Here is a 23008-nt window from a genome sequence, read left to right as displayed (position 1 = left end):
CCCTCCAGCTGCTGTTTGTTTTGAATAAATTAGCATATATGATAAACTAGTATAGTTTACTGAGGACAAGTAAGATACATTGTATCAGAAAAAAAAGCCTGGAAGCTGTAAACATTCTTGGGAATACAAATAGCAAACAGATCCATTTATTTGTGTGTCACTATCCCTTTAAATACTATTTTAGTGGCTTTGAGAGACTACTGCCCATCTCTCCATTAACTATTTTCTATGACCACATGGTAAATTCAACTGATGGGTTTTCCTGGTAGATTGCAACTGGTAAATTCAACTGTTAGCTACTATTAAAATGATGTTGGAATTTGAAGTACACCACAGAACCTAGATTTACATTTTAGGATATTCCTGCCTATTTCAAGCAATAACTTAGTTGAGTTAGAAAGTTGCATGACGAAGATAGCTAATGATGGAAACACAGTGGCAGTTCTGTGGGCTTTAACCACCTGCAAACCCATTTTCATTGGACGTACAGAATTTGAGACATGAAGGATCACTGCATCCAAAACATTAACTCTGCTTTCTCTCCACAGATACTGCCAGACCTGCTGAGTTTCTCCAGTAATTTCTGTTTTTATTCAGGTTTCCAGCATCCATAGTTTTTTGTTTTACTTATTACACAAGATACAAACCTGGTCATTGTTTAATTTTCAACTGAAATGGGCTCAAGCAGTGAGAATAACTGGTCTAGGACAAAATAATGTAACTCAGTTCTCATTTTAAATCATACATCCTGTCTGGATTTTTATATTTACATTAATAATTTCTATTTCAACACTTTTAATGGAAATTGCTCATGTTGTAACTATACCTTTCCACCATTTATAGAGTAATAACTTCAACAATGCCAGGTTAGAGTTACTATGGCAAATGTTTGTAATGTAAAAGGATGACAGGATTTGTGCACAGAATGTTTTTAATACAGGTGTGTTAGGCAATTCTTTTAAAATATTTGGATTAAACAATGTCTGAAGAGGAATCATAAAGCAATGATATCGGTTCGGGAAGACCGGAAGAAACTGCATATTTGTAATCTTCCCAATACAACCTAACTTCTCTACAAAGTGCCATGAGATCAAAATGATCTAGCAATGTAAATGTCAAAAGCTCAGAGAAGATGGAAGCAATCCTTTCAACTATTTTGTTGAGGTCAATCAGACATTTCTAATAAAGATAATAAATTTAAACTTTCTCTTGTGCATACATAACAAATGGACACTTACATTCCTTTACTTGGTGACAGGTTCCCAGAGCAATTGGCTACTGCCTGTGATAGTATTGTGTCATTCCTTTGTTCGTGATTACAGAAGTACAGGTTTCTGAATTCATTCACCTGCAGTGCCTTAAAACAAATCAAGAATTGCTTAAATTTATCGTCAAAAAGTATGTCTGGTTCCATGTGAATGCTGAAGATAGCCAATCGACCTCACAATTGTATTTCTTGACCCTTTCATTAGCAATGTGTTGCTGGATTGCTTAGCCACAGGGGAAGAGCAAAAATGGTACACAGCGTCCTATACGATGCTGAACTGAACTTCAAACCATGGTGTATTGTGAAATTGATTCCAGACCACTGAGAGCAGGAAAGCTACATGACATCACGGCATGCAATAGTTGGTTAAAAAGGTAGCCTCCTTACACTCAATTATTCTATTTGTTGAATGGAGTCAGTGCAGTACATTCAGTTAGATGAGCATATAGAGTAACATCAGTAAGCACAGAATCCAGATTATGGGTGGAATCTTATTAGTCTGAACAGTGTGGGCTATAGTGATATTTGTGGCAGAATCAAATTTGACTTTGGAGTGTTTTGCACCATCTTTTAGATATTTCCTCATCAACCTGTTCATAGATGTCATTACACATCTCTGGAGGAGGTAGGACTTAATCCTGGGTCTCCTGGCTCAGAAGGAGGGACATTACTACTGCAGCACAAGAGTCCATTGCTCCATCTTTTATGCTTTTGACCAGTAGCATAGTGAGTTTCTCACTAGGCAGTGATGAATTGCCAATTAAGGGGGATTATTGTTTGTTAAATGCCTTGTTGAAAGCCAACTCACCTCATTAATATCAGCTTTCTATCTTACTTAATGTGCCAACCAAGTTATACATTGTATCAAGTCAAGATGGAAACCAGAGCAAGTATCTGCTGAATTCAGTTCCTTTGTTTACTCCACAGAAACATTATGTTGGACATCAGGCACCAACATCTTAGGGCAAACACCATGGAACCGAAAACATTAACTGGCAACTGCTGTGTGTCAGCCTCTAAGAATGCTCAGGGCACAACTCCAACTTACTTACATGATTCTTCTAGACTCCAATGCTCCATTAGCAACTATATTGTAATGCTACAGCAATGACACTATGTACTCAGGGACACATAGCCAGCTTATGGACTGGGCAAGGCTGCAACTCCTCGCTCTTCACTCACTGTCATAGCACCCACTCAGAGTCTACACCTGTCTTGCACTACTTTGTCTCGTCTTTTTGTGGTTTTCCCCCTCAGCCAGAGATGCCATGTTTGCCTGTCATAGTTGTCAGTTGTCCTCAGTCAACACAGGGGTGACAGGCCATCACGGAGTCAGGAGGTCTGTCAGGGGGTTTTGGCACAGCACATCAAGGGCAGCCTCAGATACCAGCCTTGGGACTTGGGGAGGCTGACTTCATGGTGTTGGGGGGGGGGGTTGGGTGGGTGAGAGCAACTGAAGTAAGATTTTGCAAGTAATAGTGTGAGTGGTAAAGCATGAGCTGTGGTAAGGGGTGAGTGATACAGAGGATTGAGGTATGATGTAAGATTGATATTTCCTGCATCCATTGCTCCCGATATGGTTTCCTCTACATCGGAGAAACCTAGCACAAATTTGGGGACCAGTTGGGAACATCTATGATCTGCACACTCCAATCAGCCCCACCTCCTGGTAGCCAGGCATTTCAACTCACCCTTCCACTTCCCCAGCAGCATGTCCATCTTGGGTCTCCTTCACTGTCAAAGTAAGACCACAGGCCAACTGGAGGAAGAACACCTCATCTTTCTCCTTGGGAGCTTAACATAGAATTGGCCTCAACATAGAATTCACCAGCTTCTGAATCTCCCTGCTCCCCACTGCCCCACCTCAGCCCAGGTCCAGCTCTCCCTCTCTGTGCCACCCCCTTGACCTGACCTAATCTGTCCACCTTCCTTCCCACCTGTCCACTCCATCCTCCCACTGACCAATCTCAGTCACCTCCTACCTGCATCCACCTATCACCATCCCACCAACCTTCCTCCAGCCCATTCCCCTCCTGCTATTTATTTCTCAACCCCCATCCCCCTCCCCAGTCCTCAGGAAGGGTCCTGTCCGAAATGTCAACTCTTCTGCTGTTTTGATGCTGCTTGACCTGCTGTGCTTTTCTCAGCTCCACATTTTATCGACTCTGACTTTCCAACATCTGCAGTCCTCACTATCTCCATGCTCCTGATATTTTCCACATCCACAGACACAGTTACATTCTGGTGACTGACTATTTCACTAAATTCTCTCTTATGAGACAAATCAAAGATGCCACAGTTATTTCCACATTGACCACGGTCGTTATTATGTTTGTTATACCTCACCCTTCCAAGAAATGGGCGTTCAATGTTTTGGGTGTTCCCCTCCTCAATATTCTCAGTTGAATGGTCTTGCAGAAAGCACTGTCCATACAGTAAAATCCATGATAATTAAATGTAAAATGATTGAAGATTTTCAAATAGCTATGCTATCTGCTCAGTTGATCAGGTACAAATGTGTGCATAATGTAAATGGAAATCATCAAGCACAAAACCCAGGCAAAGTATGTAGACCTGTGACGTTGTAGCCATGTAATTAATTGATTAATGCTGTAGCTGAAAATGTGTTGCTGGAAAAGCGCAGCAGGTCAGGCAGCATCCAAGAAGCAGGAGAATCGACAACTTGAGCATGAGCCCTTCTTCAGGAATGAGGAAAGTGTACCAAGCAGGCTAAGATAAAAGGTAGGGAGGAGGGACTTGGGGGAGGGGCATTGGAAATGCGATAGGTGGAAAGAGGTCAAGCTGAAGGTGATAAGGTGAGGGTGATAGGCCGGAGTGGGGGTGGGCGCAGAGAGGTCAGGAAGAAGATTGCAGGTTAGGAAGGTGGTGCTGAGTTCGAGGGCTGGGACTGAGACAAGGTGGGGGGTGGGGAAATGAGGAAACTGGAGAAATCTGAGTTCATCCCTTGTGGTTGGAGGGTTCCTAGGTGGAAGACGAGGTGCTCTTCCTCCGGCCATCGTGTTGCTATGGCCTGGCAATGGAGGAGTCCAGGAACCTGCATGTCCTTGGTGGAGTGGGAAGGGGAGTTGAAGTGTTCAGCCACGGGGTAGTTGGGTTGGTTGGTCCGGGTGTCCCAGAGATGTTCTCTGAAACGTTCCGCAAATAGGCAGCCTGTCTCCCCAGTATAAGGAGGCCACATCGGGTGCAGCGGATGCAGTAAATGATGTGTGTGGAGATGCAGGTGAATTTGTGGCGGATATGGAAGGATCCCTTGGGGCCTTGGAGGGAAGTAAGGGGGGAGGTGTGGGCGCATGTTTTGCATTTCTTGCGGTTGCAGGGGAAGGTGCCGGAAATGGAGGTTGGGTTGGTGGGGGGTGTGGACTTCACGAGGAAGTCACCGAGGGAGTGGACTCTTTGGAACGCTGATAGGGGAGGGGAAGGAAATATATCCTTGGTGGTGGGGTCCGTTTGGAGGTGGCGGAAATGACGACGGATGATACGATGTATATGGAGGTTGGTGGGGTGGTAGGTGAGGACCAGTGGGGTTCTGTCCTGGTGGCGATTGGAGGGGCGGGGCTCAAGGGCGGAGGAGCGGGAAGTGGAGGAGATACGGTGGAGAGCATCGTCGACCACGTCTGGGGGGAAATTGAGGTCTTTGAAGAAAGAGGCCATCTGGGTTGTTCAGTATTGGAACTGGTCCTCCTGGGAGCAGATGTGGCGGAGACGAAGGAGTTGGGAATATGGAATGGCGTTTTTACAGGGGGCAAGGTGGGAGGAAGTGTAGTCTAGGTAGCTGTGGGAGTCGGTCGGTTTATAGTTTCTTTCTCCTAATTAATGCTGTAAACAAGACAAAAACACAGCCCTCTGTGTTATACATTATGTGGGCAAACATATAAAAGATCTCAAAGTGTATCAAATCCTATGCACTCACTTCTAATGGTCTCTCAGTCAACTTCCGCTATTTATAAATGTAGGCTCATCCAGAACTCTGGTATTTATGTGCACATTCACAGCAATTCCCATGCACTCATCATCTCTGTGCTCATTGATCTAGGTTTGGCCTCCAAGACTAACAATGGCTCTGTTTTAAACTTCTCGTCCATCTGCTGAATTCTAACAATGGCATAGCCCTTCTTCTGTAACTTTGTCTAGCATTAAAATTGTCTGAAAATTCTTCCAACTTTAGCCTGTTGTGCATTCTCAACTTCCACCACCCACCATTGGTATCTATGCCCTCAGGCTTCAAGTGCTTAATTCCCTCAATAAACCTCTCAACCTCTCTACTCCCTTGAAGGTGTCACCACAATTACACTATTTTTACCAAGTTAATTTAATTTCTACTCCTTTGGCTCGATATCCAATTATGGTAATGCTCTTGTGAAGCACTAATAGTGATATACAAGTGCATATATTGCTGTTGCTTTATTTGTTGCCTATTTAAGATACACAATGCATAGAGTTGGAGTGAAATTAACTGTGAAAAATTGCATTTCCAATGAGTCATTTAATGAACTAAATTACCACTACAGAGTCTTGATGAACAGCAGCATGAGACAGTGAAAAGTCTTTAATACAACAGGGCCAATTTTCCAACTCAAGGACCAATTCAATGAAGCTCAACACTAAATTATGCCTACATGTTTATGTTCCTGATGAAGGAATAATGCTTCAAAAGTTAGTGCTTCTAAATAAACCTGATGGACTGGGGTGTACAAAGTTAAAAATCACACAACACCAGGTTATAGTCCAACAGGTTTAATTGGAAGCACACTAGCTTTTGGAGCGACGCTCCTTCATCAGGTGATTGTGGAGGGCTCGATCGTAACACAGAATTTATAGCAAAAATTTGCAGTATGATGTAACTGAAATTATACATCAATTTTTCAATGTATAATTTCAGTTACATCATACTGCAAATTTTTGCTATAAATTCTGTGTTACGATCGAGCCCTCCATTATCACCTAATGAAGGAGCGTCGCTCCAAAAGCTAGTGTGCTTCCAATTAAACCTGTTGGACTATAACCTGGTGTTGTGTGATTTTTAACTAAATAAACCTGTTAGACTATAACTTGGTGTTGTGTGATTTTTAACAGATGTATAAAAGCCACTCATGTCTATCTTAATACCTCCTTGTCACAAACAGTTTTAACTTCAAAATGTAGGCTTTGGGGTTTGACATTTGTGGAAACCAAACACAAACTGTTCTGCTCTTGTTAATGTAACATGAAGATAAGCAATAACTTACCGCAAAGCTGTACCTAGGAATACTGAAATATTGCAACCAGTTCAGCCCCTTTGAAATACTTGGCAAGTTCACAAGAAGGCCAGAAAAGGTCTGAGGATAAAAAGTATTCATGTAATTATAAATGTGTAGTGCTTTATGTTATTTGTTAATTACTCATATTAAAGTAATTATTGCATCACATTTTTCACCATCTTAGACGTATTCTCCTTCCGTTTCTGATGTACTCTGGCTACAGTATTTTCAATCTGCAAAAAGCATGCTTGCAGCAGACAAGGTTTCTTTAATAACACTTTCCCTTGAACTGTTACCAGTAGGTAACCAAGGACAGCACACACATGGGCAGCAACCACTGCTAAATAAGACAACAAGCTGACAAGAAAGGGAAGGAATAGAAAAAGGAAAGAGGAAGAAAATAAAAAAAAAGGAAAGTGAAAAAAGAAAGAGAAAGGGGCAGGGAAAAGGAAACAAATCCGTCACTGGGTCAAACATATTTAGTCTACAGTGATTCAAGAACAGTTAGGCATGCCCTTGCCAATTGTCGCAATGAAATTGGGAAGAATACGCGAATAATTGGGCTGCACATCTCCACAACCCATGCAAATAGCAACTACCTAATTAAAACATGAAGGCAATCAATTTACCTGACTGACTGCTATTCAGAATAGAGAAAATTTCACACCAATTTTTATCATTAACAGAATAATAATGTTATCAACTGTGAAAAATATAGCATTTAACAAATAGCAAAAATGGATTGCTAACTTACTATACTAAACCACTTTAAAACACCCAATACATTTACATTCATTCATGAATAAGACAAACAAAAACACAAAGTACAACAAAATCGCATAGGTAGCAAAATATAGTCAGAGAAAAATACATTCTTCTGCTCAGATACAAGACCACAAGGGTGGGATGAGTTAATTCTCACAGTCTTTTTGTATTTTTAGCAATGAAGACAGTGTTGTCCCAGGGAGATGGTCAATCTTTAGTTCAGTAGCCAATTGGGTAGACTTTGGTTCTTTCTTGCATTCAAATGTTTTTCTTCTTAAAATCCCTAATCCTAACCTAATGGATGGAATGAAGCAGAGAAGGGCCACCCTCTTCCTGAAGGACCAGCAGAGAAGGCCATGTCATCAGAACTTGACCTGACGTCACCACCCAGATCAGTGTGGTCTCCACAGTCCGGAGGAAGGGCTAGAAGTACTATAAGAAGGTCAAGTAACTGTTCAGCTCTGCCAGGGTAATGTCAGGCTCTTTGCCTCCTCACACTCACTCCATTTCTCCTACTTCACCCACATCCCACCAAGTCTCATGCATTGCCACCCACATTATTGCCTGCAATATCGTCCCTCACTCACTCACACTCTAACCAACTCTCCAACCTCCCACACTACTTAGCCTACAGAGCCTCTGCACTGCTTCCTCACTATCTCAAAACACCTCACCACCTTTCACAAACCTGCATCAGGAGTATTTACTGTAATTCCACTCAGTTCCTTTCTTTCTTTAATCCTAGGAGAATTCAGCTTATAACAGGGCACAGAGAACCTGTACAGATGGACGAGTGCCAGATATTTGATTTCTTTCCTCATCCCCAGGAGAGAATCTTAGCCTTTCTAGCAGAAGACCAGGACCTCTCTTGCAGGAATGCCAAGATATCTGTGTCCTTTCAGCTGATGAAGGAGCAGTGCTCCAAAAGCTAGTGCTTCCAAAAAACCTGTTGGACTGTAACCTGGTGTTGTCTGATTTTTAACTCTATCAACTGAATCAGTGCAATCTTCATTCCATTGCAACACTCACCTTAACTTTACTGTCACTCATACATTGCACATTGCATCCACACACTGGCCGCAATACCTTCTCTTTCTTGTGTGTTGGAAATGCTTCTAGCACATACACCACCTCCATGGTGAAACACCCAGCTCCCCACCCCATTGGGGAAACTGGAATACAGTAAGATATAGTGGCAAGGAAGACAATTTGCTAAATGTTATTTTGCACTTTTTTAATAATTGAGATTGACTTCTCCTTATGCTTGGTTGTTCAGCTCTCTGTGTAGCTATTATTATCATTGTTATAGGATGAGATGTACTTCATGGCCACAAAGGATGGAGATATGTGCTGAGAGTCTGTTGCATGGAGAGTCTGGAAATAAAAGAAACAAGGCCTATATAGAGCTAAGGGTGCTGCTAATACCTTGTACAACGCCCTCCTTGCACATACCTATTCTTTTGCAGCCCCACTGTCCTAATGTATTGGCGTGAATAAGTTGGTCAGCAATGTCTGGGGCAGGAATGTTCAACACAAACAGTAGGGCAATGTATTTGGATGACCAGATAATAGGGATTCTGCTGTTATGTGTCCTGTACAGCACTGGGCCTGTGTACAATGTTCTTTCCCTTTAAAAGTTCTAACGTCCATGGGTCCTGCATCATCCTCCCTCAAAGATTAAGTCACTTACCTCACCCATTCCAAGTGTGGTTGCGTCATTTTCTTCCCCATTACAACTTTCAATCTCCAGCACAATGGAAGGCACTTCTTGGCCATGGCTTTCCTCCTCCAACTTAATGTGTATGCATATGAAGTAACCGTACCTCTCCCACAATCTTGAAGCCAGGATGCTCATGACTGTGGATGAACCCTCCATCTTGTATGACCCCTTTCCAGTTCACATTTTGCTGTACCCCAACCTACAGATACTGTATTCTCCCTTCACAATTGTCATTTACAATTGCAAGTCCCAGTCCCAAAGATTAACTTGGCAAGCCTCCTTTCCATGCTAGCAGTTGTCCATGCCTAACCACCCCTTTTCCCTTAGTTGCTGCAGATGGAGTTGACGGACTATGGCCCATCCCTAAAGTAACCTAACCAGACTTGTCTGAGAAGTACTCAGACCCCTGACTGATGGTTAAAAAGTCCTCTGCCAATGTTACAACTACTACCTGGATTGGTATTATGGAGTCCCAGGATTAACTGTTATCTAACCCCCCTATACTGCAGAGCTAGGAAGCCACTCACTGTGATTTCTCCAAGGAGATGCCCGACCATGGTCAATTCCCTGGATTGCTATGGGAGGCTACCCATGACTGAATGTACTAAAACGTTCTAATTGACAGCTGCATCATGATTTTAGTGAGGATTACTCCCCTGAAACTTTCAGAGATGCCTGTTGCACATGTCATGAGTTTGTGCATAAGCTACTGGCAAATGATGTAGTTGTGAGATTGATGTAGCCCACTGCCTTACAGCAAGATGTGCATCCCCTTGACTGAGGACCACTGGTCAGCAAGACAAACTCCCTGGTTGTGACTGCATGCATTGGCACGCAGAAGCATAATTGTGCAAACATGCAAATAGGTGCAATGTGAGCAAGATGTATGAAATCAAGACAACAGCTCTGAAATGAAGTCTAGTCCAAGCTGTGGGCTGGGTATCTGTCTGTGCTTATAAAGTGTCCCTGCTGCAGCATTTCAGTGCTAGCTACCTGTGCACTTTGCAATGCACATCCTTGTTTCCAGAGGGCCATGACAGTATACCAGAAGTGATCGCCATAAGGGGTTGACAAATGTCAGATGCCAATGTCCTTGGACGAGCAGGTGGTTTCTGTGGATCATACCCTGCGACTAGTTTGGTTGTAAGCAACATAGAGATCCTTTGGAGCAGGTGCCCCTCTCTGGTCTCAATGTCAAATTTCTCAATGTCTATCTTGGTTGACTCATTTAGTAGGACAGAAAACTAAAATGAGACAAGGTGGCTCACTAATAAGGCATTTAATGAGCAATATTCCCCCTTTATCAGCAAATCATTGTTGTCGAGTGAGAAACTTGCCACACCATTTGTCAAAAACATAAAAGTTGCAACAAGATGTCCCCAGTGTGGAAATGAGCCTTGCTAGACTTTTCGTGATTCTACCACAAGCTGCATTATTCAAGATTAAGATTCATCTATACTACTCTATAACAATGGTAGCAGGTAAAATGGTGTGATGACAGTGACTAAGAAACGATATTGAAAGAGGCAGTATGCAAATGAGCAATGCCCTCACGCCATAGAATATCTAACTTACCATTGCAAAAACGAAAATACCATTGATTACCACACCTGCAGTAGTCATTGTATCTAATCCAGCACTAACAGCCATAGCCAAGGATGTAGCTGCATATGATGTCAGTAACAGAATTAGCATAAAGAATAAAAAATTGGCAAGATTCCTCTGATAACCTGCAAAAAGAAAAACAATTCATGATTATTTCGCTAAGTGCACAAGCAACCTGATAGATATTTTCTAAACAACATTCTTGGCGATGTTATTAAGCTGGGGCAGATAGGACCTCAATTTGGGCCTACTGGCTCATAGAAAAGGAAACTACCACTATTCCATTTGCCTTTATATCTGGCTTGTTTTTATTTTGTATATTCTGCACCGTAAGTGTGACTCTTTGAGAAGCCAAAGTGAAGAGCCAAGGCCTACTGAATCAAGGTGTATTAGAGATGAGTACACTAGATAAATATAAAATTAAAGGCTAAGAGACTTTAATTATTGCATAATTGATAATTCCCTGGAACTATTCAAACAAGAGTTTGTTAATTTATTCTAAAGTCCATCTAGACAGACTTACAGAGTTCCAGCACCACAGAAACAGACTATAGGCTGGATTTTCCTGACCCAACTTCGTGTTCATTGCATCTGTGGGCTTTGAAAGTAGCAGCTTGCAACTAATTTCAAGATTGTGCACTGGAAATTTTCATTGGTGAGGGAAAGGTGCTGAGTTCCAATCCTGCATCCAATTGTCCCAAAATTGCTGGTCTCGAAGTTGCAGTAGTGGATATTTCAGACCTTCCACATTTTTATGGAGTTGGGTTGCTCTCAGTTGATTGCATTCCACATCAGCACAGATTTGAAACAATGGGGAAACCATGATTTAAATTTGGGAACCATTTAAAAGACACATTCAAAGGATGGTTGGCAACTTCATATGCCCCGATTCCTTGCTGTGTCAAAACTTGTATATGTTTTAATAGATGAGTGACAATAGGACCAAGGTAAGTTTGAAAAGCTTCTCTTTGAACTTCTCAAGGACCAAGAAAGAATGCTCCATGGAACATCCTTGAGTTATTCTGGCCCTAGATTCTTCCACTATTCAGTGAATTTACAACCCAGTTTACCATCTCTTAGATCGTTGTGGTTCTGCTCGCCGAGCTGGAAGTTTTTGCTGCAAACGTTTCATTCCCTGGCTAGGGAACATCATCAGTGCTGTTGGAGCCTCGTGTGAAGCGCTGCTTTGATGTTTCTTCCGGTATTTATATTGGTTTGTTCTTGCCGCTTCCGGGTGTCAGTTTCAGCTGCAGTGATTTGTATGTGGGGTCCAGGTCGATGTGTCTGTTGATGGATGTTCTTGCCGTTTCCGGGTGTCAGTTTCAGCTGTAGTGGTTTGTATATGGTGTCCAGGTCATGGCATTCATCCCCAAACTCCATCAACAGACACATTGACCTGGACACCACATACAAACCACTACAGCTGAAACTGACACCCGGAAACGGCAAGAACATCCATCAACAGACACATCGACCTGGACCCCACATACAAATCACTGCAGCTGAAACTGACACCCGGAAGCGGCAAGAACAAACCAATATAAATACCGGAAGAAACATCAAAGCAGCGCTTCACACGAGGCTCCAACAGCACTGATGATGTTCCCTAGCCAGGGAACGAAACGTTTGCAGCAAAAACTTCCAGCCCGGCGAGCAGAACCACAACAACGGATACCCGAGCTACAAATCTTCAATCAGATTTTAATCTCTTAGATCACATAAAGGCTATCTAACCAATCTCATTGTAATCACTAATATCGTGATACACTTTCTGGATTCCACTGATAGAACTGGAGATTTATTTATCTATCTAATTCTAAATGGAATTGTTGAGGCATTACAAAGCCACTTACAGCCAGGCACAGTTACCACATGTGTGCTCCTGACTGCAAACATAAGGTTAGTAGGGCTTCTAGATCCCTGGCATGTCAGTGCAGTCTTCCAACATCCCCACCTGCAACCTTGAAGAATTGAATCTATATATTCAGACCAGAGACTGAATGTTAATAGTCACTATGAGGTTTAAGGAAAACCCTTCCAATGGGACTGGAAACAGGTCAGTTTGTAACTATTTTTGAGATGGATGATATAACAAATCTAAGGGAATACAGATACACAAGCAATTATCAAAATAATCATAATGATAGTTAGGAATGAAACAATATTTAAATAATCTTGTAAAGTTTCAAAGTGGATATATTCTGTAGACAAAGTCATTTTCTTATCTGTGTAGAATTAACATTGGATTCAGGTGTTGGTTAGCTCAGTTGGCTGAATGGCTGATTTACAATTCATAGTGACAATAATAGTATGAGTTTATTCCTTTACTGGCTATGGTTACTGTGACTCACCCTTACCTAAGGTGTGGTGACCTTCAGGTTAAATTCACCAGCAACTCTCTCTCTCTCTCTAATGAGAGAGCAGCTCCATGGTCTTCTGGGATTATGGTGATTTTATCGTACCTTTACTTATGTCAAGTATTACAGTTTATTAGGTGTGCAAGATCTCCGAACATCTATGCATCCAGATTTGGAAAAGCATCATAAGTGTCAATTATACATGCATTCTAAAAATGACTTTAAAACCATGTGAATGATATATATTTACCAACCATCCAATAGGTTATGCATGAAAATACAATGGCAGGCAGAGTTCGTATGGGTAATAAATCCCCTATTATTGTTGCTAAGAAGTATGCTGAAATCCTGTAATATCCACTGATATATTCATGTCTAAGAAAGAAAATAATTGCATTAATAAAATAAAAATAACAATTTTTAAAGAGATTGTTAAAATTTTTGTTGTCTTTTCTACCATATTGGATTAACCATGTGACTTAAAGTTTTACATTGTTAACAACATATATTTAGTCGTCTACTTAAAGTCTGCTTTGCACAATTTATACTTGTTTTTATTCATTCCCAAGATGAGGGTGTATCTGGCTAGACCAGCGTTTATTGCCCATCCCTACTTGCCCAGAGGGTAGTTAAGAGTCAACCACATTGCTGTCACATGTAGGCCAGACCAGGTAAGGGTGGCAGTTTCCTTCCCTAAAGGACATTAGTGAACCAGATGGGTTTTTTCACCAATCGACAATGGATTCATGAGCATCACTAGACTCTTACTTCCAGAGTTTATTGAATTCAAATTATACTATCTGCTATGGTGGGATTTGAACCTGAGTCATCAGAACATTACCTGTGTCTCTGGATTAACAGAGCTGCAATAATACCACTGGGCCATTGGCTCCCCACTACCCCTCACCGCACGCCACGTGTTAGTCTAGTAAAACTTCGCTGAACTGGCTTTAATGTATTTACATCCTTAAAGAAGGACACTAATACTACGTACAGTTTTCCAGGTTTTGTCTCACTGGTGTCGGGTATAACTGAACTTCACCATGTTTGTATTTCATTCTCCTCACATAAATGAAAATATTCATTATGTCTTATGTACGACATACTTTGTTACCTTTCTTTTCAACATCAGTAAATTTGGTAACCATGCATTTGGCCCTTTCATCCAAGACTAAATTTTAAAATGTTGAGGCCCAGAAGTGATCCCTGTGGTACATCACCCATTACACCTTGTCAACCAGAAAATAGTTCGTTTATGTCTAATCTCTGTTTATGTTAGCTAGCCAATCTTACCCCCTACACTATGGACTTTCACAGTAACCTTTGACTAGCCAGGGTGAGGCCCTGGACTGCTATGATTTGCTTTCCACTCTTCACTATCCCTTTTCAGTTACTTTGCTTCTGAAGGTATGAGAAATCTATACATCAATTCCAAACATTTCTATATTCAGCTGATGCAATGTGTTAAAGGAGTTTTTTAAACAGAATTTAATTAGCTTCAATTGGAAGGAAAATGGTGAGGGCTCTCGAGGTACAATGGCAGTGTCAGCCAGGAGGTCTGAACTCAAGTCCCACTTGCTCCAGAGGTGTGTCAGCACATCTGAATGAATTGATTAAAAATGTCTAAAATGACACCTCTGATTCTCTCACTTAATTTCATCTGGAAGGCAAATCGTTTCCCTGCTCCCCGGTGAACAATATTAGAACTGGGAATGGCCTTTTCTTTAACAGAAACAGTACTAGATCCAATATTTATAAGGCTGCAAATTCAGGCCCTAAAATTAGGCATATTGGAGCCAATATTTAGATATGATTACATTTTTGCCAAGTATAACTCTCGATCACACCTGAGTGTACTCCTCCACACGTCTCCATACTAAAATTCCCATCTTGTCCCTTCCTGATAAGAGGATATTTGTAATCAAAGTAAACAGCAGAATGAACATTTGTTCCTCAGAAATCAGTGATTTCTCCTGAAACGATCAGAAAAACATGTCTTCTGCAGCCTGAAGATTAGAAGAATAGTGATGCTGGTCCCAGTTTACGTGACCTTAAACTTTTTGCAAATTTCAAAAAATATCAGTTATATCCCTAAAATATCTATATTTGTGACTTATCATACCATCAATATTTCTTTAGAGCTTCACAGTTAGTAGGTTTCTGCTAAACTCCAGACACTTCCTCTGTATTTTTATGTAGGCAAAGTAGCCTAAAGTAGTTGAATTTTCCCAAGCTACCAGCACCAGCATTCCAAAAGACTTGAGATGGTGGAGCCCAGCCAAAACGTTTCAATGTGAATTGTAGCTCAATAGTATTTAAGATGGTTAGACCCATCCTGCAAAGGCTTGAGAATCACAGAATGACAATGGCTAATTTTGGTTGAAATAGTACTAAGCAACATTGAGTGTTTTCCAAAGTCAATTATAAAAAAAATGATTCTGTAGATATGCTGTGTTATGTCAATAATCAGAACAGCTAAAAAATTCATAAACAACCATTTATAGTTTATAGTTACAACAACTGTATGCTTACATGAAGATTTTCCTGGCTTGGATGAACAATGCCACAGCAGACACACTACTAAAGCATTCGTAGGAAGCAAGGAAATGGAAAGAACCGACTCTACAATGTAAGAAATACAACAATTAACAAAGTTCATTTAAAGTGTGCAATAAACATCACAAATGTATGCTTTTTGGTCGGTACTACATATTAGTCTGCTCCACTTTCCTAATATTGCACTATCTGACTTTATTGTGGTAAACATTTCGAAATATTCCTCACTTAGCTGGACATTATGCACAAAAAAAAGATGCAGGGGATTGTGGATCAGCATGCTGAACTTATTGGAAACTGGAGGAAAGTAAGGACTGCAGATGCTGGAGACCAGAGTTGAAAAGTGTGGTGCTGGAAAAGCGCAGCAGGTCAGGCAGCATCCGAGGAGTAGGAGAATTGATGTTTCGGGCATAAGCCCTTCTTCAGGAATGAGGCTGGTGTGCCAAACGGGCTGAGATAAAAGGTGGGGGGGTGGGCGCTGGGAATACAATAGGTGGAAGGAGGAGAGGGTGAAGGTGATAGGCCGGAGAGGGGGTGGGGGTGGAGAGGTCGGGAAGAAGATTGCAGGTCAAGAGGGCAGTGCTGAATCTGGGGGTTGGGACTGCTGCCTCGCCTTATTGGAAACTGGGTTGGTAAGACAGAAAAATTGCTCTAACTTGCTCATTTCCAATACTGTGTAATAGAAGGTTGCACTTATTGTGTTCAGTTCAGTGCAGGTGCCCCTTTCAACTTCCAGGGAGCCCAGAAGCAGAATGAAGAAAATAAGCCACTCTGGCATTCTGATAAAGGGAAGTTGTAGTGATGCCTACCGGCTACCAGATAATTATTTTGACCAATGACAAAGAATCCATCCCATAGTAAGGGAGAGGTTTTTTGACTTAATGGCACTGCCCTGGACACATTCTATTAAGAGGTTGAAGAAAGGATGGCACGTTTCCAATGGGGAAGTAACTCTAAGAATTAAATGGGAGCATCTGATAAGGCTATCAAAGCCAAGAATGTGGCAGCATAATACTCCATATCTAATACCCATGTACGCCCATTGCTCATAGTGCCTGCTCCACAAAACTCCCATCACCTAATTGAACAATTACCAGACCCAAACATTTGTGATTCACCCATACTTCTATGCTTTGCCCATACACAGCTTCAACACTCACATCTCACAATGCCTTGGTATATCTCTAATTATTCAGCTGTGACAAGTATCACCCATTGATATTGATTCACATTCTGTGCTCTCCTTTGCAAGAATCAAATAGAATAGAATAGAATATCCTTTATTGTCACATGTTCTCAAGTACAGTAGTACAGTGAAAAGTTTACAACGTCGCCTCTGCTTGCACTATCTTAGATACAAAGTACCTAGGTACAAATCTTTGATATAAATAAAAGGGATGAAAAAGAAAAGTAATTGCATTATTTTAGTTATTCATAGTGTAAGTTAGAAATATTACATAGTTAAAAGGATAGACAGTAGACAAACAAATTACAGTGCAGTAGCTCAGCATAAGTGCTTCCACATGTAGTCTGACCATCCGCGCCAGATCCCATTCTAACAACCATCCCTGCTCCACTTCCCCAAGCCTCCAGTTCGCTCTACACCAGCTCTCAGCTGCTCCAAGGTGAGTTTTCTCTGCAACTCAATTCACCGCACTGGCCTCTGCTCCAGGACTGTTTCCCCTCACTGGCCTCCACTCGAGGACTTGATTCTCCACACCGACCTTTATACTTATCCATTTTCTCTACCAATTCTTACCTTATAACTTGAATGATGCCATTAAATGAGAATTTCAGCTAAATTGGAGACTTGCTGATTTGCTCTCCACTCTCTCCTTCCCTTACCTCTAACCATTGTACCTCACACCCCCCACCGTGCCATTGTATGCGGTTTCCTCTCTTTCTCTTCCACCTTCTCAGATGACCTCTGCCTCTCAGGTGGTGGTGTCTGAACCTTTATAATACCTTCATAGTACCAAGGGCACTACACATTATCACAAACACTTATCAAGTGTGTATTGTACATACCAATTCAATCACACCAATCAATCTAAGCAATGAAATTTGTTTTAGCTGATGGATGGGTTTGCCCCATATACATTTAAATGCATGATTCTCATGAACACCCTCAGATTGTGGGTTGTGGATAGTGGAAAGGGGCCATGAGCTATGTGCAAACCAAAAGTCTGGCCTTTTGGGTGGTTCAGCCTGGCAAAAGCATCATGCATTATTCCAAGTAGACAAGCATTCACTAAAACTGAATGTCAATCAACTATATTTTTATTGTGTGGCAACTCTTGTGGTTGTGTTATCATATTCCGCTGACCAGGAGATCCACACTGCCATTTGTGTCTGGTTGATTATGCCCTGTAACATCAGCAGACCAACAATCCTGGGAAATTTAGATGTCTTTTCATCCTGCTCTTCCTTCCTCAGAGAAGAGAATGAAGTCCTCTATCATCTTGTGGGCTCTTCTGTGGCTGGTGAGTGGTGACACAGTACTAAGCTGGCACTTGAAAAGTTGCAAAGAAAGAAAAGGCAATGGCAATCTTCTTTGGCATTTGAAAGACTGACTACGCCTTTTTGAAGGCTTCAGGTCTCAGTTAAGGGGATGATAGAATTCCATCATCATAACCTTAGTAAAATGAAATGTCCTGAGGAAGGACTCCAGTTTCCCTTCCGTAGCAGCAATTGTTACATTCAGATTAAATTTTACATTCAGTTTTGGGGCGAGATTAATAGATTCAGGGCTCATAAAAAGATAAATTATGAAGGCATGACAGCAGAGCTGGCTAAAGTGAATTGGCAAATGAGGTTAAAGGATAGTTTAATAGAGATGGAGTGAAAAACATTTACGAGGATATTTCAGAATATACAGTACAGACACATTCCAGTAAATAAGAGAAATTTGAAATGACAGACCTGTCATCTGTGGTTAAATAAAAACATTAAAAATCATATAAACAAAATGTATGTAAGTAAAGATAGAGCCTGAGAGAAAATTCGCCAGAAATGTAAAAACGAATAGTGACAATTTCTGTAAATTTCTGTAAATTAAAAATTAACAAAATAAGCATTTGGTTCTATAGAAAGTCAGACTGGAACATTAATAATGGAAAATAAGAAAATGGAGAGAAATTGAACAGGTATTTTGTATTGTTCTTCACTATAAAGCATGCATGCAACATCCCAGAAACACCAGGAAGTCAAGAAATAGAAGGGAAGGAGGAACTCAGGAAAATCATAATCACCAGAGAAGTGTTACTGTGTAAATTGCTGGTGCCACAGGCTGAAAATTCCCTGGCTCCAAATGGTCTTCGTCCACGGATCTTAAAGGACCACTGAGATAGTTGATGCATTGCTTTTCATTTTCCAAATTCTCTTCATTTGGAAACTGTTCCATTAGATTTGAAGATAATGAATATATTTCTTATATTCCAAAAGAAAAGTTGAAAATTACAGCTCAGTTAGCTTAATATCTTTCACAGGAAAAATGTTAGAAACCATTATTTAAAAAATTGGTTCTACATGGTTGACTGGTTAGTAAGTTAGATCACATAGAATCCAGAAAGAGCTAGCCATTTGGATACAAAATTGGCTTGAAGATATGAGACAGAGAGTGATGATGGAGGGCTTTTTTTTGGAGTGGAGGCTTATGACTAGCAGTGTACCACAAGGATAGGTGCTGGGTCCACTACTTTTGGTTACTTATATAAATAATTTGGATGTGAATGTAGGAGGAATGGTTAGTAAGTTTTCAGATGACACCAAAATTGGTGTGGAGTAGACAGTGAAGAAGGTTATCTCAGAGTGCGACAGGAACTTGATCAGATGGTGGATTAGTGGTGCTGGAAAAGCACAGCAATTCAATTCTAGAATCTGGTTTCCAGCATCATCAGTCATTGTTTTTACCTACTTGATGAGATGGGCCAATGGGCATGTGGAGTTTATTTCAGATAAATGTGAGGTGTTGCATTTTTGGGGGCAGGACTTATACTCTTAATGGCAACCTTGTTGCCAAACAAAGACACCTTAGGTGCAGGTTCATAGTTTTCTGAGGGTGGAGTCACAGGTAGATAGGGTAGTGAAAACAGCATTTGTCTTTATTGATCTTTATGCTTGTCTTTATTGGTCAGTTGCGGCTGTACAGGACATTGGCTAGGCCACGTTTGGAATACTGCATTCAATTCTAGTCTCTCTGCTTAAAAAGATGTTGTGAAACTTGAAAGGGTGCAAAGATTTACAAGGATGTTTTTGAAGGGTTGAAGAGTTTGAGCTATAGGGAGAAGCTGAATAGGCTGGGGCTGTTTCTCCTGGAACGTTGGAGGCTGAGGGGTGATATTATAGAGGTTTATAAAATCAAATGGGTCATGTTAGGGTGAATAGCCAAGGTCTTTTTCCAAGGGTCGGGGATACCTAGGGTTTAGGTTTAAGGTAAGAGGTGAAAGATTTGAAAAGGACCTAAGGGGCAACTTTTTCATGCAGAGGGCGTTGCATGTATAATGAGTGACCAGAGGAGATGGTCACAGAGGAGATGGTTACAACATTTAAAAGGCATCAGGATGGATACATGAATAAGAAGAGCTTAGGGGGATATGGGTCAAATGCTGGCAAATGGGACTAGACTAATTGAGGATATCTGGTCAGCATGGATGAGTTGGACTGAAAGGTCTGTTTCTGTGCTGTACAACTTGATGACTCCAAGATATGACAGGGCAGTTAGATAAGTTCAAAGTCATCAGGCAGAATTAATATGATTTTATGTAATCATTGACCAAGCTGTGGGAGTTCTATGAGAGCATAATATGAGCTGTGAATAAACAGGAACAAGTGAATGTTTAGTACTAAGATTTCCAGAAGGCATTTGATAAGGTGCCACATCAAAGATGATTGTGAAAAATAGAAGCTCATGGTGGACTTTGGGACAGGCAGCAGAGGAAAGTGGCCGAGCAGATGCTGATAGCTAAGTTCGGTACCCATAGGGAGGGCCTCAACCGGGACCTTGGGTTCATGTCACATTACAGGTGATCACCATTGCACTACACACACACACACAGATATTCCTACACACGCACACTCTCACATACACATGGACACAGGTACACACAGACACGCACACAGAGACACCCACACACACCCTTATAGACACACACACTCCCATGCTCACACGTGCACCCCCTCGCAGACTTAAGACACTCTGCACCCACTACACACACACACACACACACACACACACACACACTCACAACCCCCGCCCCAGACAGACACACGCAGACAGATAAAGACCCACATGCACACATTTATTTTGTGTGGTGAATTTGTATTGCAGAGTTACACTGCACTTTGCTCAAAAACTGCATATATTCATGTAGAACTCTGAGCTCAAAAAGTGCAGGAATTTATGTAAAACTCTGTTATCTCACTTATTAGATTAGACAGAGAACACAGGGGGTAACACCTTCAACATATTGTCTAGCTATCACCATTGTTAGCAGCTAACCCGAGAATGCAACTTTAAAAAGAAGGGTTTTGTGATTTACACATGAAAGAAGTGAAACTATCACTGTATCCTAACAGATGAAAGGCTTAACAGACAATCAATTTTTCAATGTATAATTTCAGTTACATCACACTGCAAATTTTTGCTATAAATTCTGTATTACGATCGAGGCCTCCATAATCACCTGATGAAGGAGCCGTCGCTCCAAAAGCTTCCAATTAAACCTGTTGGACTATAACCTGGTGTTGTGTGATTTTTAACTTTGTACACCCCAGTCCAACACCGGCATCTCCAAATCATGGATAGAAGGTTGGTTGGCTAACAGGAAGCAGAATGAAGGCATAGGTGGTTCTTTTTCACAGTAGCAACATGTAATGAGTAGTGTGCCACAAGAATTGGTGGTGGGAACTTGAGTATAAACATTTATAATTTATATAAATGACTTGATCAGTGGTCTCCAAACTTGAATCACAAGATCACTTTTTGAATTTAAGTGCAATCCAAAATCTAATCCAGAGAAAATACAGAATAAATTGCTTATTTTTAAAATACAATTCTATATGTAATTATTCATTTTGTCTTCAACTCACCAAGTCTCAGTGTGACGTGTGACTGCATATTATCTGCCAGTGCCTTGAAATCTGGATTATTGTTTGAGACAGCTGTTTTCTACAATCAATCAAATGGTTGTCTGTGTGGTGGGTGCAATACTTTAACTTGATTAGCTTTAGTTGGGAGAATGATATCCCATAGAGGAATATGAAGCCAAAGTAAGCTTTTGCTTTGAAATTACTTATTTTTCTCTGTTTACGTCATCAAAGATCACTGCTCCTTCCTCTGATTTTCATCTCAATATAATTTTGTAGAATAATCATTATCAAGAAAGAAGGAGGCAATATCAAGTCCACTGCTTCTTAAGTCAAACAGCTGGTGGAATTTGGTAACTAACCTACCAATATCTACTTGGGAAGAATGGATTTGAAACAAACATAATGATTTGTTCTATCACATCTAATTCCTGAAATATTCGTTACATTCTTCTGCTAATTTACTTGGATGTGCATTGAGGTTTTCAGGGTAGATTTCTTCTTTGATTTGTTTTTATAACATTTTCTCCAAACTCAGGAAATGTTTCAGCATTTTATTTTTTAACTGAGAAGACCATAGACTTAATTTCAATTTCAAAGCATTCTCAACATTGATCATATGTGCTACGTCTCAGTGAATTCTCTACAATTTGCAGTTCAGCTCATTCAGTTTTAGCATGTCTGTAAGGAACCTGAAGTCCACTCGCTGCTGACTTGATTTTTGATTTAAAGGAAGTGACGATTTCAGGCATCAAATCTAAAAATCTTTGCAGGACCTTCCCTGAACTTATTCACCTCACAAGAGTATGGAAGAGTAGTTCTCCATAGGCAGCATTGAATTCAGTGAGTAAGGATTGAAACAAGCAGTGCTAAAGGACTCTAGCTCAAATTGAATTTACATTCTTAATAACAAATTTCATAACATGAAAAGAGCCCATCTACTTGCCAAAGCTTGCCAGTACAATTGCAACTCACAAGAGAAACTAGGATCATTCCTGCAAAATGTAACAAAGCCTGCATTGGCAATATGCATAGCAGATACACCATCACTTATGACAGAAACCAACTTCTTGACTGGAATATTTTTCTCAAGCAAGTACCTTTTGGACAAGTTGCAGATCGTCACCCTTGTTCTTCTTTTTAAGAAGCGCAAAGGTGAAAAGGTCTTTTTTAATTGTTATGTCCTTGAAAACCATGCAAACAAAAACAAGCAGCTAGACTATGTTAGTCATAACAATGGACTCATAGAACTGCAATGAGAAGCATTCACAGATCTTCAGGCCCTGTTTCATTTACTGAAATATGACAAAGCTTCCACTTGTCTTACTATTGTGGATGGACCAAGTGACACACTGTGGATTGCTCTTATTATTTATTCTTCATTCTTACATTC

General features: G+C 40.8%; 1 protein-coding gene across 1 annotated transcript in view; it reads right to left on the bottom strand.

Annotated features, from left to right (window-relative positions):
- Positions 1 to 23008, bottom strand: part of LOC132826114 (broad substrate specificity ATP-binding cassette transporter ABCG2-like) — a 104610-nt gene that overhangs the window by 13235 nt on the left and 68367 nt on the right. The window contains exons 9-13 of the mRNA XM_060841764.1: positions 15505 to 15594; positions 13223 to 13347; positions 10586 to 10740; positions 6514 to 6603; positions 1239 to 1357 (exon numbers count right to left, since the gene is read on the bottom strand). Of these exons, the coding sequence (XP_060697747.1) occupies positions 1239 to 1357; positions 6514 to 6603; positions 10586 to 10740; positions 13223 to 13347; positions 15505 to 15594 (579 nt within the window). The remainder of the gene's footprint in view (positions 1 to 1238; positions 1358 to 6513; positions 6604 to 10585; positions 10741 to 13222; positions 13348 to 15504; positions 15595 to 23008) is intronic.

Source organism: Hemiscyllium ocellatum, chromosome 22 (genome assembly GCF_020745735.1).
Source record: "Hemiscyllium ocellatum isolate sHemOce1 chromosome 22, sHemOce1.pat.X.cur, whole genome shotgun sequence".
NCBI lineage: Eukaryota > Metazoa > Chordata > Chondrichthyes > Orectolobiformes > Hemiscylliidae > Hemiscyllium > Hemiscyllium ocellatum.
Note: the sequence above shows the minus strand (reverse complement) of the source record. Positions and strands in the feature narration are given on the sequence as shown.